General features: G+C 43.5%; 2 protein-coding genes across 4 annotated transcripts in view; one reads left to right on the forward strand and one right to left on the reverse strand.

The window, feature by feature from the left end:
* Positions 1-4,478, reverse strand: part of CEP95 (centrosomal protein 95) — a 40,701-nt gene extending 36,223 nt beyond the window's left edge. For all 3 annotated transcript variants that reach the window (XM_070561582.1, XM_070561579.1, XM_070561580.1), the window contains exons 1-3: positions 3,573-4,478; positions 1,967-2,095; positions 706-813 (exon numbers count right to left, since the gene is read on the reverse strand). In XM_070561582.1, the coding sequence (XP_070417683.1) occupies positions 706-813; positions 1,967-2,095; positions 3,573-3,921 (586 nt within the window). In that variant the 5' untranslated portion in view covers positions 3,922-4,478. The remainder of the gene's footprint in view (positions 1-705; positions 814-1,966; positions 2,096-3,572) is intronic.
* A 38-nt stretch (positions 4,479-4,516) lies between these two features.
* On the forward strand, positions 4,517-11,182 carry DDX5 (DEAD-box helicase 5). The gene is made up of 13 exons (XM_008518272.2): positions 4,517-4,650; positions 5,864-6,029; positions 6,392-6,488; positions 6,582-6,715; positions 6,834-6,899; positions 7,159-7,300; positions 7,384-7,544; positions 7,638-7,810; positions 8,195-8,305; positions 8,551-8,612; positions 8,708-8,767; positions 10,037-10,261; positions 10,476-11,182. Exons 1-13 carry the CDS (start codon positions 4,607-4,609, stop codon positions 10,877-10,879), a joined length of 1,845 nt encoding a protein of 614 aa, XP_008516494.1. The 5' UTR covers positions 4,517-4,606; the 3' UTR covers positions 10,880-11,182.
* The last annotated feature ends 321 nt before the right edge of the window (positions 11,183-11,503 follow it).

Raw genomic sequence — 11,503 nt, forward strand, 5'->3', positions numbered from 1 at the left:
GATATATAAATAAATTCAAAAAGTGCAAAAGGTATACATCTGTCTCATCTGACCCTTGTTCTGCAGCCCTGAAGTTCCCCTTATTGAGAACAATCAGTATTACAGGTTTCTTGCATATGCTTCTAAAAAGTTCTTCTGTATGCAATCAGCTGTATATATATTCTCCCTACCTTTGTTTTTACAAATAGTAGCATACTCTGCACATTATCATTGTAACCTGCACCACATTTTTCTCACACAATATATATATTGGAGACTGTTCTACTAATATGAAACATTGTACCTAAGGAGCATCATCAATCATCTTTCACAGCTGCAGAGTAAGTTCCCTGTATGGAGTTATCATAATTTATTTAACCTGTCCCTAATAATGAACATTTAGCTGTTTCTAATTTTTAGCTACTACGAACAAGCAGCATGGTAGCTTTAAAATAAAAAAGAACAACAACAAAACATATCTCAAACTACCAGCTAGGATACTTTCATCTCAGACCCAGATCTATCACAAACTCAATGTTTGACTCTTCTGGAAAAGCTCCCAAGGATGGCTGCCTTAGCTACACCAATCAGTTGTCTTGGCTCAGTCTTGCCAGTTGGTCTATTTCATAAGCTTACTCATCTGTTAATTAAACAATGTCTAGGGCTCTACCTAACAAATTATTTTAGTAAAATGCAAAATTATCTGATGGCTAAGTATATACCAACCTGTTATGTGAGACAAGCTGACCTGCAGGTAATCCAAGGCCAGCGAATCAATTACTGCTTGTACATTGTGAGCTTCATCCTCTTGACTCCTGGGAATAGCTATGAGGTCTGTGGAAAAAAAGCTACATAACTTTGCATCTATGAGGGACCAAGTTTTCACCTATCTGTTTCTGACCAGGCTTCTGAGTAAGTTCAACTGCTACAAAAGTAAGCTCTGCCCAAACAGAACAGGCTTTAAAGTACACATAAAGTGAACAGAACCTGAATTCCACACAGTAGAATCTTTTTTTTTGGTTGAATATATATTGACTGAATATGGCTGAATCGTTATTCAAGCATCATATATATGAACATGCTCTACAATAAGCACCATGCTAAAGGAAGATAAAGAGGTCCCTAAATTCAAGGAGATGCTAATACTCTAATAAGGCGGACAATACATGTGGTGACAGTTTAGCCCATAACCGTTGGCTGCTTTCCATGAGAGAAAAAAACCCACAACAGGTACGAAAGTAGAGTTCTTGTATGTCCTGTTAAAGCAGCCTACTGGGAATCACTGTATAAAGGTTCAACAGGTCAGTATAGACCAGAGTGCAGAAAGATATTAACATCAACTTAAATTTGGAGTTTCTCCCCTGGTTTTGAGAAAGATGAACATTTTGGGGTAGGATGAAAAATATTTTAAAAGACTAGTCTAATAACTACATGCCTCTGAACTCTTAAGATGGTTGAGACTAGCATGAAAGATACCAGCTAGAGGCCATCCCATTATTCCAGGAAGTGATGAGGGCACTGACTCATGGTAACAGTGGGAAAGGAAGGGAGACTACACAGAGCTTACAGCACTTAATGGTTACAAACTATATAAAGAAACAGAGACAATAGAGGAATTTATGGATAAGGAGTCTGAGATATTTAGGGTAACAAACACCAATTCTTATCTATAACATTGGTTAAGTAACAGGACCCAACAAGTTTCCAAGTTCCAGTCAATTTTAGAAACTTTGAAGGTACATTTACAGAAAAGGTACGACTTTCACAAGGCATTAGGCATGATTAAACAGTGATGACCAAGGCTGTTATTATGGGTGAGTGTCGTAAGGTATTCAGTAAGGTAATGAACACAACATTTAGATAAAAATAAGAGGTAGACTAACAGAAAACTCAAGATTTTATAAATACCACAGGATCTAACTAAAGGCACTAGAAACTTCTGGCCTAAGATATAGATGATATTACTCCCACTTTTCAGTACCCTTACCTGGCACCTTTTCTCCCAAAATGGATTGATAAAAAGCAATAAAAACATTAGCATCACAATCTTCTAGTTCGTGTATCCTCAGGTGTATGTGACATTTCAAAAGAAGGTTATTGGCAACAGTTACCCACTCTGTTGGGAAAGAGAAAAGATCAGCCTTAAACACCACTAGAAAAAGTCATACACATACATTTAAAAAAAACAAGCCCCACAACAACAGACATTGAACTCTGTGGAAGATAAGGAATTTGATTGTTATAGAATTTCAAAGACCCTCCTAGGCACGATTTTTGAAAAGATGTATTTAATTTCTTGGGACGATTCTCAGAGTGCCATAGTTTCAGTGTAGTCAAAACTATAATGCAAATCCACTTTCCACTGTTGTAACCGAAAATCTTGTCATTTACCGTAGTTATTTTATAAGCCATACATAGATGTTTCCATTTAAAACATATTTACAAGTAAATGGGAATATTGTCATAAACAAGACAGTTAATGATAATCTGAGATTACTAGAAACTAATTAATGGATGTTACTTCAAATTCCCAATAACATTAGTCATGTTTTTACCCAATTATCTTGTGCAAGTCAGAATTTCTCTGGTCCCCAAATAGGCGCTGTTAAGAACTGGAGTAATGACACCAACACTACTGCACTTGTTAGTTTTAAAAATTATATTTGATGTATATGAACGAAAATGTGAGAAAAACATAAAAAGTCCCTACATTCAGAACTAGCACATTACCAACAATGTTGAATTTTCCTGTGTACCACCTCACCCCCCAGATACTGTTGGGATTAGACAAGTTATTTCAAGGGTTTCTCGACCAAAGGTAATTTAGAAAGCTTGAAACATTTGTTTGCTGAAATGATTGGTGATTAAGGGGAAAGTTCTTTTATTCCGTACTCAATATCTTCAGTATGTTCTAGAAATAAATGTGTGTATGTATATTTAAGGCACATTATCTCTTTCTCCCCAGAAACAATGTATGTATGTATACGTGTGTGTCTTCAAGGCACATTATCCCCCTCTCCCCATGGCCATTTCTGGTTGCCGACCAAACCAAGACAAGTGGTTTGAACGCTGTCCCGGGAAAAGGATGAAAGCGTCCTAGACAACCAAGTCAACCCGCGTTTCAAAACCCAGTGCTAGACAAAGCCGGTAACTCTAGAGGGCAGTGATTACAAAACCACACACTATTCTACTTTGGTGGGGGCATCCACACCTCTTAAGAGCGCCATTCCTCAAAAGCTCAATACAGATGCAGGTACGGCCTCGGTCCCCACAATGCAAGAGCAGAGAGCACACTGACAGGGGCTCGATTCCGGGGAAGAGACTGTCTGACGGCCCTTTCTGCAGCCAGAATGCGTGCATGCTACGGTCCTCGCCGCAGGGCCCTTCTCTCCCCCACCCCAAAATCGCGCTCGGCGGCGAAGAGACCCTACGCACGGACACCGCCGTCCTCGACGGGGTGTCTGTCATGAGCCCCGCCAGCAGGCCAGTCCTAGTTGAGGCCGGCTCGAGACCTCAAGATAAAATGGGCAGGGAAGTTCGGGGACTTGGACGAGGACAGTCCACACACACCGCTTCTACAGGCCGAGACTCACCAGCCTCTGACCGGGCCATGTCCTGGAGGCAGGTCGCCACCGTACTCCTAGCCGGGCGCGCGGTGGACGGTGTCCTGCAAGGGCCGCACGGCGCAGACACCGCGCTGAAAGCAGGAGGAACGAAGCGAAAGCGCAGGGAAAGAGGAGTGAAGGAGGGAGGGACGTTAAGCCGGCCTCTCGCTGCTGATTGGTCATCGAAGGAGCACTTCCTTTCGCAGCACGCGCCCAGACGGCGGTTTGCGGACTCTAGATACCATTCTCCGCGACAAGAGCCCGCTAAGGGATTCTCAGGTGGGCGGGTTTGACAGCTCGGGTCACCCGGCAGCCCTGGCCGGTCTCCCCGGGGCATTAGCACGGCACTTCCGGTGAGCTATTTCATTTTGTATTCCTCCGCCGCCGCCAACTGGGGAAGTAGTGCGGTCCGCTCACCCGGTGGGAGGGGTCAGCCACGCGACAATGCCAGGCTCCGCCTTCCCGTCTCCTCGTTTGGTTATGGGCGTGAGGGCTCTTTGGAGACGTAAATATTTCCAAGTGGGCTGGCCATTTTATCCCTTGGGCTGGACCAGGAAAAGGGCAGGGTGGCTGCCTTGAGGTGCGGACAGACAAGAAAAAGATGCAGTCAAGAGAGTGCGGGCTAAGGCCTCCCAGTGGTGGGTGGGCCCAGCCATAAAACGGGCGAAAAACGGGCGCCTCTGAGGGAGGGGCCCAGGGGAGGAGCGAGAACATGGCGGATTCCGGAACGCGGGCGGTCGTTGCGGCCTCTGCGCAGGGGCGGGGTGATTAGGTCATAGAGCGGCTCCCAGCATTCTCTGCGGCGGGGGAGGCGGTCCAGGCTATAAAACCGGCTGCCGGGACGCGGCCGGCACCTCATTCATTTCCACCGGTTTCTTGCCGAGCAGCCCAGGCGCCTGTCATCGCCGTTTCTCCGCCGCTGTCGCCCCCGCAAGGCTTCGCCGTCGCCGAAGCCAGCTCCAGCGACTTGTCGCACCCGTTTCTCTCCACTTCGTTCCCCGCCAACCGCAACCATTGACGCCATGTCGGGTTATTCGAGTGACCGAGACCGCGGCCGGGATCGAGGGTGAGTGTGGGACCTGACCTGTCAGGCCCGGCGGGTGGGGGATGGGAGGCCGGCGAGGGTGGCGGCGGGTAGGGGGCGGGGGTGGGAACTATTTCCCAGCCCATCCTTGGGTTTCCTCAATCGAAGGTTTGCGCCATTTTGACTTTTGTCCAAAACTGACCAGAAGTGCCTGTTAACGGCCGTCGGGCTCTTCTTTTGTTTGCGAGGGGGCATCAGGGCCTCGGCGATTTAGCCGCTTTCGGGAGAATTCGGAGGATCGTATTTCGAGGGGAGGCAGGCGCGACGCTTCGAGGCGGTCGAAGTCGCCGCTGTTAGGTGTAAGCTTTCGGGAGGTGTTTGAGGGGCCCCCGGGATTCGGCGGGAGCCCAGGGGGCCGCCTCCGAAGCATTGGATGCGGCGGGGGCAGGAGGGTGGCCGGCGCCGCGGGAATCGGCCATGTGGCTGAGCCGCGGGTACAAAATGCCGGCGTCGGACATGGCGGCGGCGCCTTTGTTACCCCGCCCGGCGGAGGAGCTCAAAATGGCAGCGTCGAGAAAATGTGGCGCAGAGAGAAATGCGAGACAAAGGGGGAAGCGCCGCCCCAGCGGGATCGCCGCCCGGCCGACTCCGCCCGGCCCGGGACTCCTCCCCTGGTAGTCGCCAGCTCCTCCTTCTCTTTTTCTGGCGTTATATAATTTTGCTACCGTGCTCCGGAGGCCCTCCCCGGGATCCCCCGGCTCGATTAGCTTGTTTAAGTGTCCCCGAGACCACCCTCCTTGTTCTGCTGTGACTGCCTGTGCTGTCCCGTTATCCGTTTAAAACCAAAGCTCCTTTGCTTGAAACAGCTGATAAATAACATCGCTGTTAAGCTCCTCCTTTCTTGTATTGTTCCTCTCCCAGATATTTAATTCCCAAGCTCGTGGGAAAGACTAGTAGCCGCGAGCTGTTGTCTGTCCTTGTAATCTGAACAACTGGCGTTTGGGCAGCCCATTTCCGACCTGATAAATCCCGGCCTGTTGACTTGGCTTCAGGAGCGTGTACTTGGGACCACGGGAAATGAAAGAGGCACGATGCTGATTGTGGCTTTTGAGAGAATGACCATCACTAAGGGCAGTGCTAAGTCACATACATCCAAAAGTCATTCATCGAGCTTTAGTGTGTGCCAGGGGATGTTAAGTCTATGCATAAACTTCTATGTAGATGTTTGAAAATACAACTGTTTTTTACATTTCAGGTTTGGTGCACCTCGATTTGGAGGAAGTAGGGCAGGGCCCCTATCTGGAAAGAAGTTTGGAAACCCTGGGGAGAAACTAGTTAAAAAGAAGTGGAACCTTGATGAGCTGCCCAAATTTGAGAAGAATTTTTATCAAGAACACCCTGATTTGGCTAGGCGCACAGCAGTGAGTAATTTCATGTGGCTTCATCAGGCTATAACTCAGTAATGACTTGAAGTAAATGAACATTTGACCAGAAGGTTTCACAAATGACCAAGTTGTGGGAAAGTCATGCTTTTTGACTTCATATAGTTGGGGAAGAGGTGTTACTCTTTTGGAAACAGGTGGCTTTGAGTTTTTCTACTTAGAATAGTTGAGTGTAACACGATAGGGGGTTCTTGGGCTGTATACGGTTTTCATATGTGGATCTGGATTTTAAATGGCAACAAAGTAGCTAATGAATTATAAATTTAGGAGTCTACTGGTTGAATTTTTAATTAGGGTAGGTTGTCATGATACTTAATAGATTATTGTAACTTGTTTTGTAGCAAGAGGTGGAGACATACAGAAGAAGCAAGGAAATTACAGTTAGAGGTCACAACTGCCCAAAGCCAGTTCTGAATTTTTATGAAGCAAACTTCCCTGGTAAGTGCTACTTTTGTTTCTCCTCTCTCTCTTTTTTTATTCCTCACTTTCTGTTGGCATTACTAATTTTTACTAAATTGTTGCTAATTACAGCAAACGTTATGGATGTGATTGCAAGGCAGAACTTTACTGAACCCACTGCTATTCAAGCTCAGGGATGGCCAGTAGCTCTAAGTGGATTGGATATGGTTGGAGTAGCACAAACTGGATCTGGAAAAACATTGTCTGTAAGTTTGGGAGAACTTTTGAGTTAACTCTGTTATGTGCTGGAGAAAATGGATTGGGCATAAAAAGAAACCAGAAGTATATTAATATTGCCTTTGTTGTTTGCTCCCCCCTAAATAGTATTTGCTGCCTGCCATTGTCCACATCAATCATCAGCCATTCTTAGAGAGAGGTGATGGGCCAATTGTAAGTATATATGTAATTTTTCTTGATTTTTGGCTGGAAGTGTAATTTAGAGATTTGTAGATTCTATAGCAAAAGATGTAGTTTGTGGTGATTTTGTGGAGAGACACTAGTTATTTTACTCAATTTGACTAGAGACAAAGCTGCTTTGGGTATTGGACAGCAAAATAATATGCCGGCGTGAACTAATGTATTAGCAGTTTAAAACTGGGATCCAGATCTCTGCTAAAAGCTCCTCTGCTTTCTGTTCCTCTTTTCTTAGTGCTTGGTGCTGGCACCAACCCGGGAACTGGCCCAACAGGTACAGCAAGTAGCTGCTGAATACTGTAGAGCATGTCGCTTGAAGTCCACTTGCATCTATGGTGGTGCTCCCAAGGGACCACAGATACGTGATTTGGAGAGAGGCATGTAACAAAAAAGGTTCTGTTTGTGACTGATGGTGCTAAAAGTTTTGGATGTTTTAGTTAATTTGTATGTTTAATTGAAGGTGTGGAGATCTGTATTGCAACACCTGGAAGACTGATTGACTTTTTAGAGTGTGGGAAAACCAATCTGAGAAGAACCACCTACCTTGTCCTTGATGAAGCAGATAGAATGCTTGATATGGGCTTTGAACCCCAAATAAGGAAGATTGTGGATCAAATAAGAGTAAGTGCCCTTAAGTACGTTCTTTCTTCAAGCTTAGCTCTCAATTCCTTCTTAGAATACAGTACTTTTATTTTTTTATCCAAAATTTTTTAGCCTGATAGGCAGACCCTAATGTGGAGTGCAACTTGGCCTAAAGAAGTAAGACAGCTTGCTGAAGATTTCCTGAAAGACTACATTCATATAAACATTGGTGCACTGGAACTGAGCGCAAACCACAACATTCTTCAGATTGTGGATGTGTGTCATGATGTAGAAAAGGATGAAAAGTAAGTTTTTTATTAAATCTTAAGTACAAAAACAATTTTGCTATACAAATTGGGGAGGCACTGCTTCTTGGGTTATCTTAAAAGTGACTTTCAGTTGGGTGGAACCTGAATACGTTCTTGAAAATTACTGTCAATTCTTCTGAAACTTGTCTTGGAAGACAATTGGTTATCACCGTATTTATAGCATTCCTATGAGAAAAGGAACTTGTGTCCTGTGGTTTATTTAAGAACCAAGGGTAAGAATTGCTTGGTAAACGGTTAAGCAGGTATTTCCTTTTTGACTTACAAACACATAATTTGAATTTAGTGTTTCACTGACCATAAATGCACGGCCATAACCATGGACTTCTTTTAAAATACATAATGTTTTTTCATTCTTTCAAGACTTATTCGTCTAATGGAAGAGATCATGAGTGAGAAGGAGAATAAAACCATTGTTTTTGTTGAAACCAAAAGACGATGTGATGAACTTACTAGAAAAATGAGGAGAGATGGGTATGTAGACTTCCCCCATTGAAGCACATGCATTAGAGCTGAGTTTAGAGGAAGGAAAAACTAAGATCAGGAGTAATGGATTTGAGTTTCATGGGTAGAAATCACCTGATAGTATAAGTAAACTTGTTACATAGATTATTTCAGGAGAAATCAAAGGGATCTGTGACCAAAAATGGTTAAGCACCAGACTAAAGTCTATCAAATTTTAAGTGTGAGCTTACTAATAGAATTTTTTTGTAATTTAGGTGGCCCGCCATGGGTATCCATGGTGACAAAAGTCAACAGGAACGTGACTGGGTTCTAAATGGTAAGCATTTCAAATGGAGAGTCCCCCGCACACCCCCACCCCAAAGCCTAGAATTTCACTCACTTTGGTGATGACATATACGCCCTCTTTTGCAGAGTTCAAACATGGAAAAGCTCCTATTCTGATTGCTACAGATGTGGCCTCCAGAGGGCTAGGTTAGTACAAACTCGAATTCATGGCTTGGTTTCCCAGAAGATCTCCATATAATTTTTTTAAAGAAAGTTTATTGCTTTCTTTAACCTCTGCATTTTTTCTAAGTTTTTTTCATATAAAGGTGCAGTCTTTGTGGCAAGGCCTAGGCATGACAATCGGAGGACTCGAGGGGGATGGAGGACTAGTGATCGGCTGGCTGCTTCCAGTCGAGTAGAGAGGTGAAAAGCTGAAAGTGTGCCAGTAATCTTCAAAAGGCAGAACATACCACCCTCTGCCCCGTAAACTGTTCTCTCCGGGGGAAAAAAATGGAAGTTACCCTCACAGTTCACTGCCGTGGTATTCCTTCTGTCCCATGCTTTGCATGACTGCCATGGTACAGCATTGTTTCAAACTGTTGACTGTGATCTGTGGGTCTTTGAGTTTCAGTGAGTTTGCTGAAATGTCGAAGAAATATTTCCAAACTTCAATGTTCAATGAAATTTTTGTTCAAGTTTGAAATGGAGAGAGCAGCTTTAAAAGGTACTAAGCCTTTTACAAATTGGTGAGTACTGGCACATGAGATCTAGAGCCAGGAGCAACTTCTCACACTTAGTCAGTGGGAAAAGAAAGCAGTGCTTTGAAAGTTCCTCCCTCACCTACACAGTAGTCGTCATGTCGAGACCTGCCAGAGAGAGACACATTCTCAAGTGAATCCTGGCTTCTTGGAAGCGCTTGCCTAGACGAGACACAGTGCATAAAAACAACTTTTGGGGGACAGGTATGTTTTTCTTGCAGCTGCGGTTGTAAGGTCTTGGCAAGACAAGCAGTGTGGCCAGAATTTTGAACTTCTGATGAGTGTGTAATGCAAAGGACCGTGTACATTTTTGTTTAAAGGTCCTCAAAATGAGCACATGAAGAGGTTGCTGTGAACCTTTAAGTGGCCCTACTGCGCAGAAGCATTCAGATGTCACTTGATGATCTGTAAGGGGACTTGCTGATTGGGGAATCTGTTAGGGAATACACATCTCTTTGATATCAGGCCCTGTCACTGGGTGGGTAATGAGACATAGGGATGACTTGTGCTATTTTTTTTTTTACCCCACCCCCCCCACCTCCCCTTTCTTTCAACCTCAATGGTATTCCTACAGGGAATGGATAACCATTTTAACTGTATTTTTTGCAGCCCGTACCTTCTTGGGAATACAATTGTCTAACTTTTTATTTTTGGTCTGGCTGTTGTGGTGTGCAAAACTCCGTACATTGCTATTTTGCCACACTGCAACACCTTACAGATGTGGAAGATGTGAAATTTGTCATCAATTATGACTACCCTAACTCCTCAGAGGATTATATTCATCGAATTGGAAGAACTGCTCGCAGTACCAAAACAGGCACAGCATACACTTTCTTTACACCTAATAACATAAAGCAAGTGAGCGACCTTATCTCTGTGCTTCGTGAAGCTAATCAAGCAATTAATCCCAAGTTGCTTCAGTTGGTCGAAGACAGAGGTTCAGGTAAGATCAGCCTTCAAGAAGAAATGTCAGTGGTTTGGGGTCACATAATGGTCTACAAATCCATTTAGATAGGATTGGCACGTGAGTAAAATCTTCACTGTGAAGCTAAGTTGAGAAAACATGTATGTTGAATAGAGCTACCTGATTCCTGTTGTATTTGTAATGAATTGTGCCATAGAAATAATCAGTTTGCAATTTTCTTTTTTCTTGACAGGTCGTTCCAGGGGTAGAGGCGGCATGAAGGATGACCGTCGGGACAGATATTCTGCAGGCAAAAGGGGTGGATTTAATACCTTTAGAGACAGGGAAAATTATGACAGAGGTTACTCTAGTCTGCTTAAGAGAGATTTTGGGGCAAAAACTCAGAATGGTGTTTACAGTGCTGCAAATTACGCCAATGGGAGCTTTGGAAGTAATTTTGTGTCTGCTGGTATACAGACCAGTTTTAGGACTGGTAACCCGACAGGGACTTACCAGAACGGTTATGATAGTACTCAGCAATATGGAAGTAATGTTCCAAATATGCACAATGGTATGAACCAACAGGCGTATGCATATCCTGCTACTGCAGCTGCACCTATGATTGGTTATCCAATGCCAACAGGATATTCTCAATAAGACTTTAGAAGTATATGTAAATGTCTGTTTTTCATAATTGCTCTTTATATTGTGTGTTATCAGACAAGATAGTTATTTAAGAAACATGGGAAATGCAGAAATGACTGCAGTGCAGCAGTAATTATGGTGCACTTTTTCGCTATTTAAGTTGAATATTTCTCTACATTCCTGAAACAATTTTTAGGTTTTTTTTGTACTAGAAAATGCAGGCAGTGTTTTCACAAAAGTAAATGTACAGTGATTTGAAATACAATAAATGAAGGCAGTGCATGGCCTTCCAATAAAAAATATTTGAAGACTGAATTAAGTGGAAATTGTACTTTATTTTACTTACATAATGTCATGTAAAAGTTTGCTTAGATGGTCTGTTTTTTTAATTATAAAAACTAAATTGCTCCTTTCCATAATTTAGTTTTGGTAAGTGGGGAGATCAGAAGACCCTTCTTAAAATGATCTCTATTCATATTGGAAGAATTAAAATGGGATTGATTTAGATAAATTTATAATTCTAGGCTAAATTGCATAAAGGCTTTCTGTTAGTACCTCCCAACATCAGGTGAGTCATTTAATTTATCTATTAGCAGAATGGTGAAATGAAATACTGAAATAGGCAGTAGTCGACTG

Source organism: Equus przewalskii, chromosome 10 (genome assembly GCF_037783145.1).
Source record: "Equus przewalskii isolate Varuska chromosome 10, EquPr2, whole genome shotgun sequence".
Classification (NCBI taxonomy): domain Eukaryota; kingdom Metazoa; phylum Chordata; class Mammalia; order Perissodactyla; family Equidae; genus Equus; species Equus przewalskii.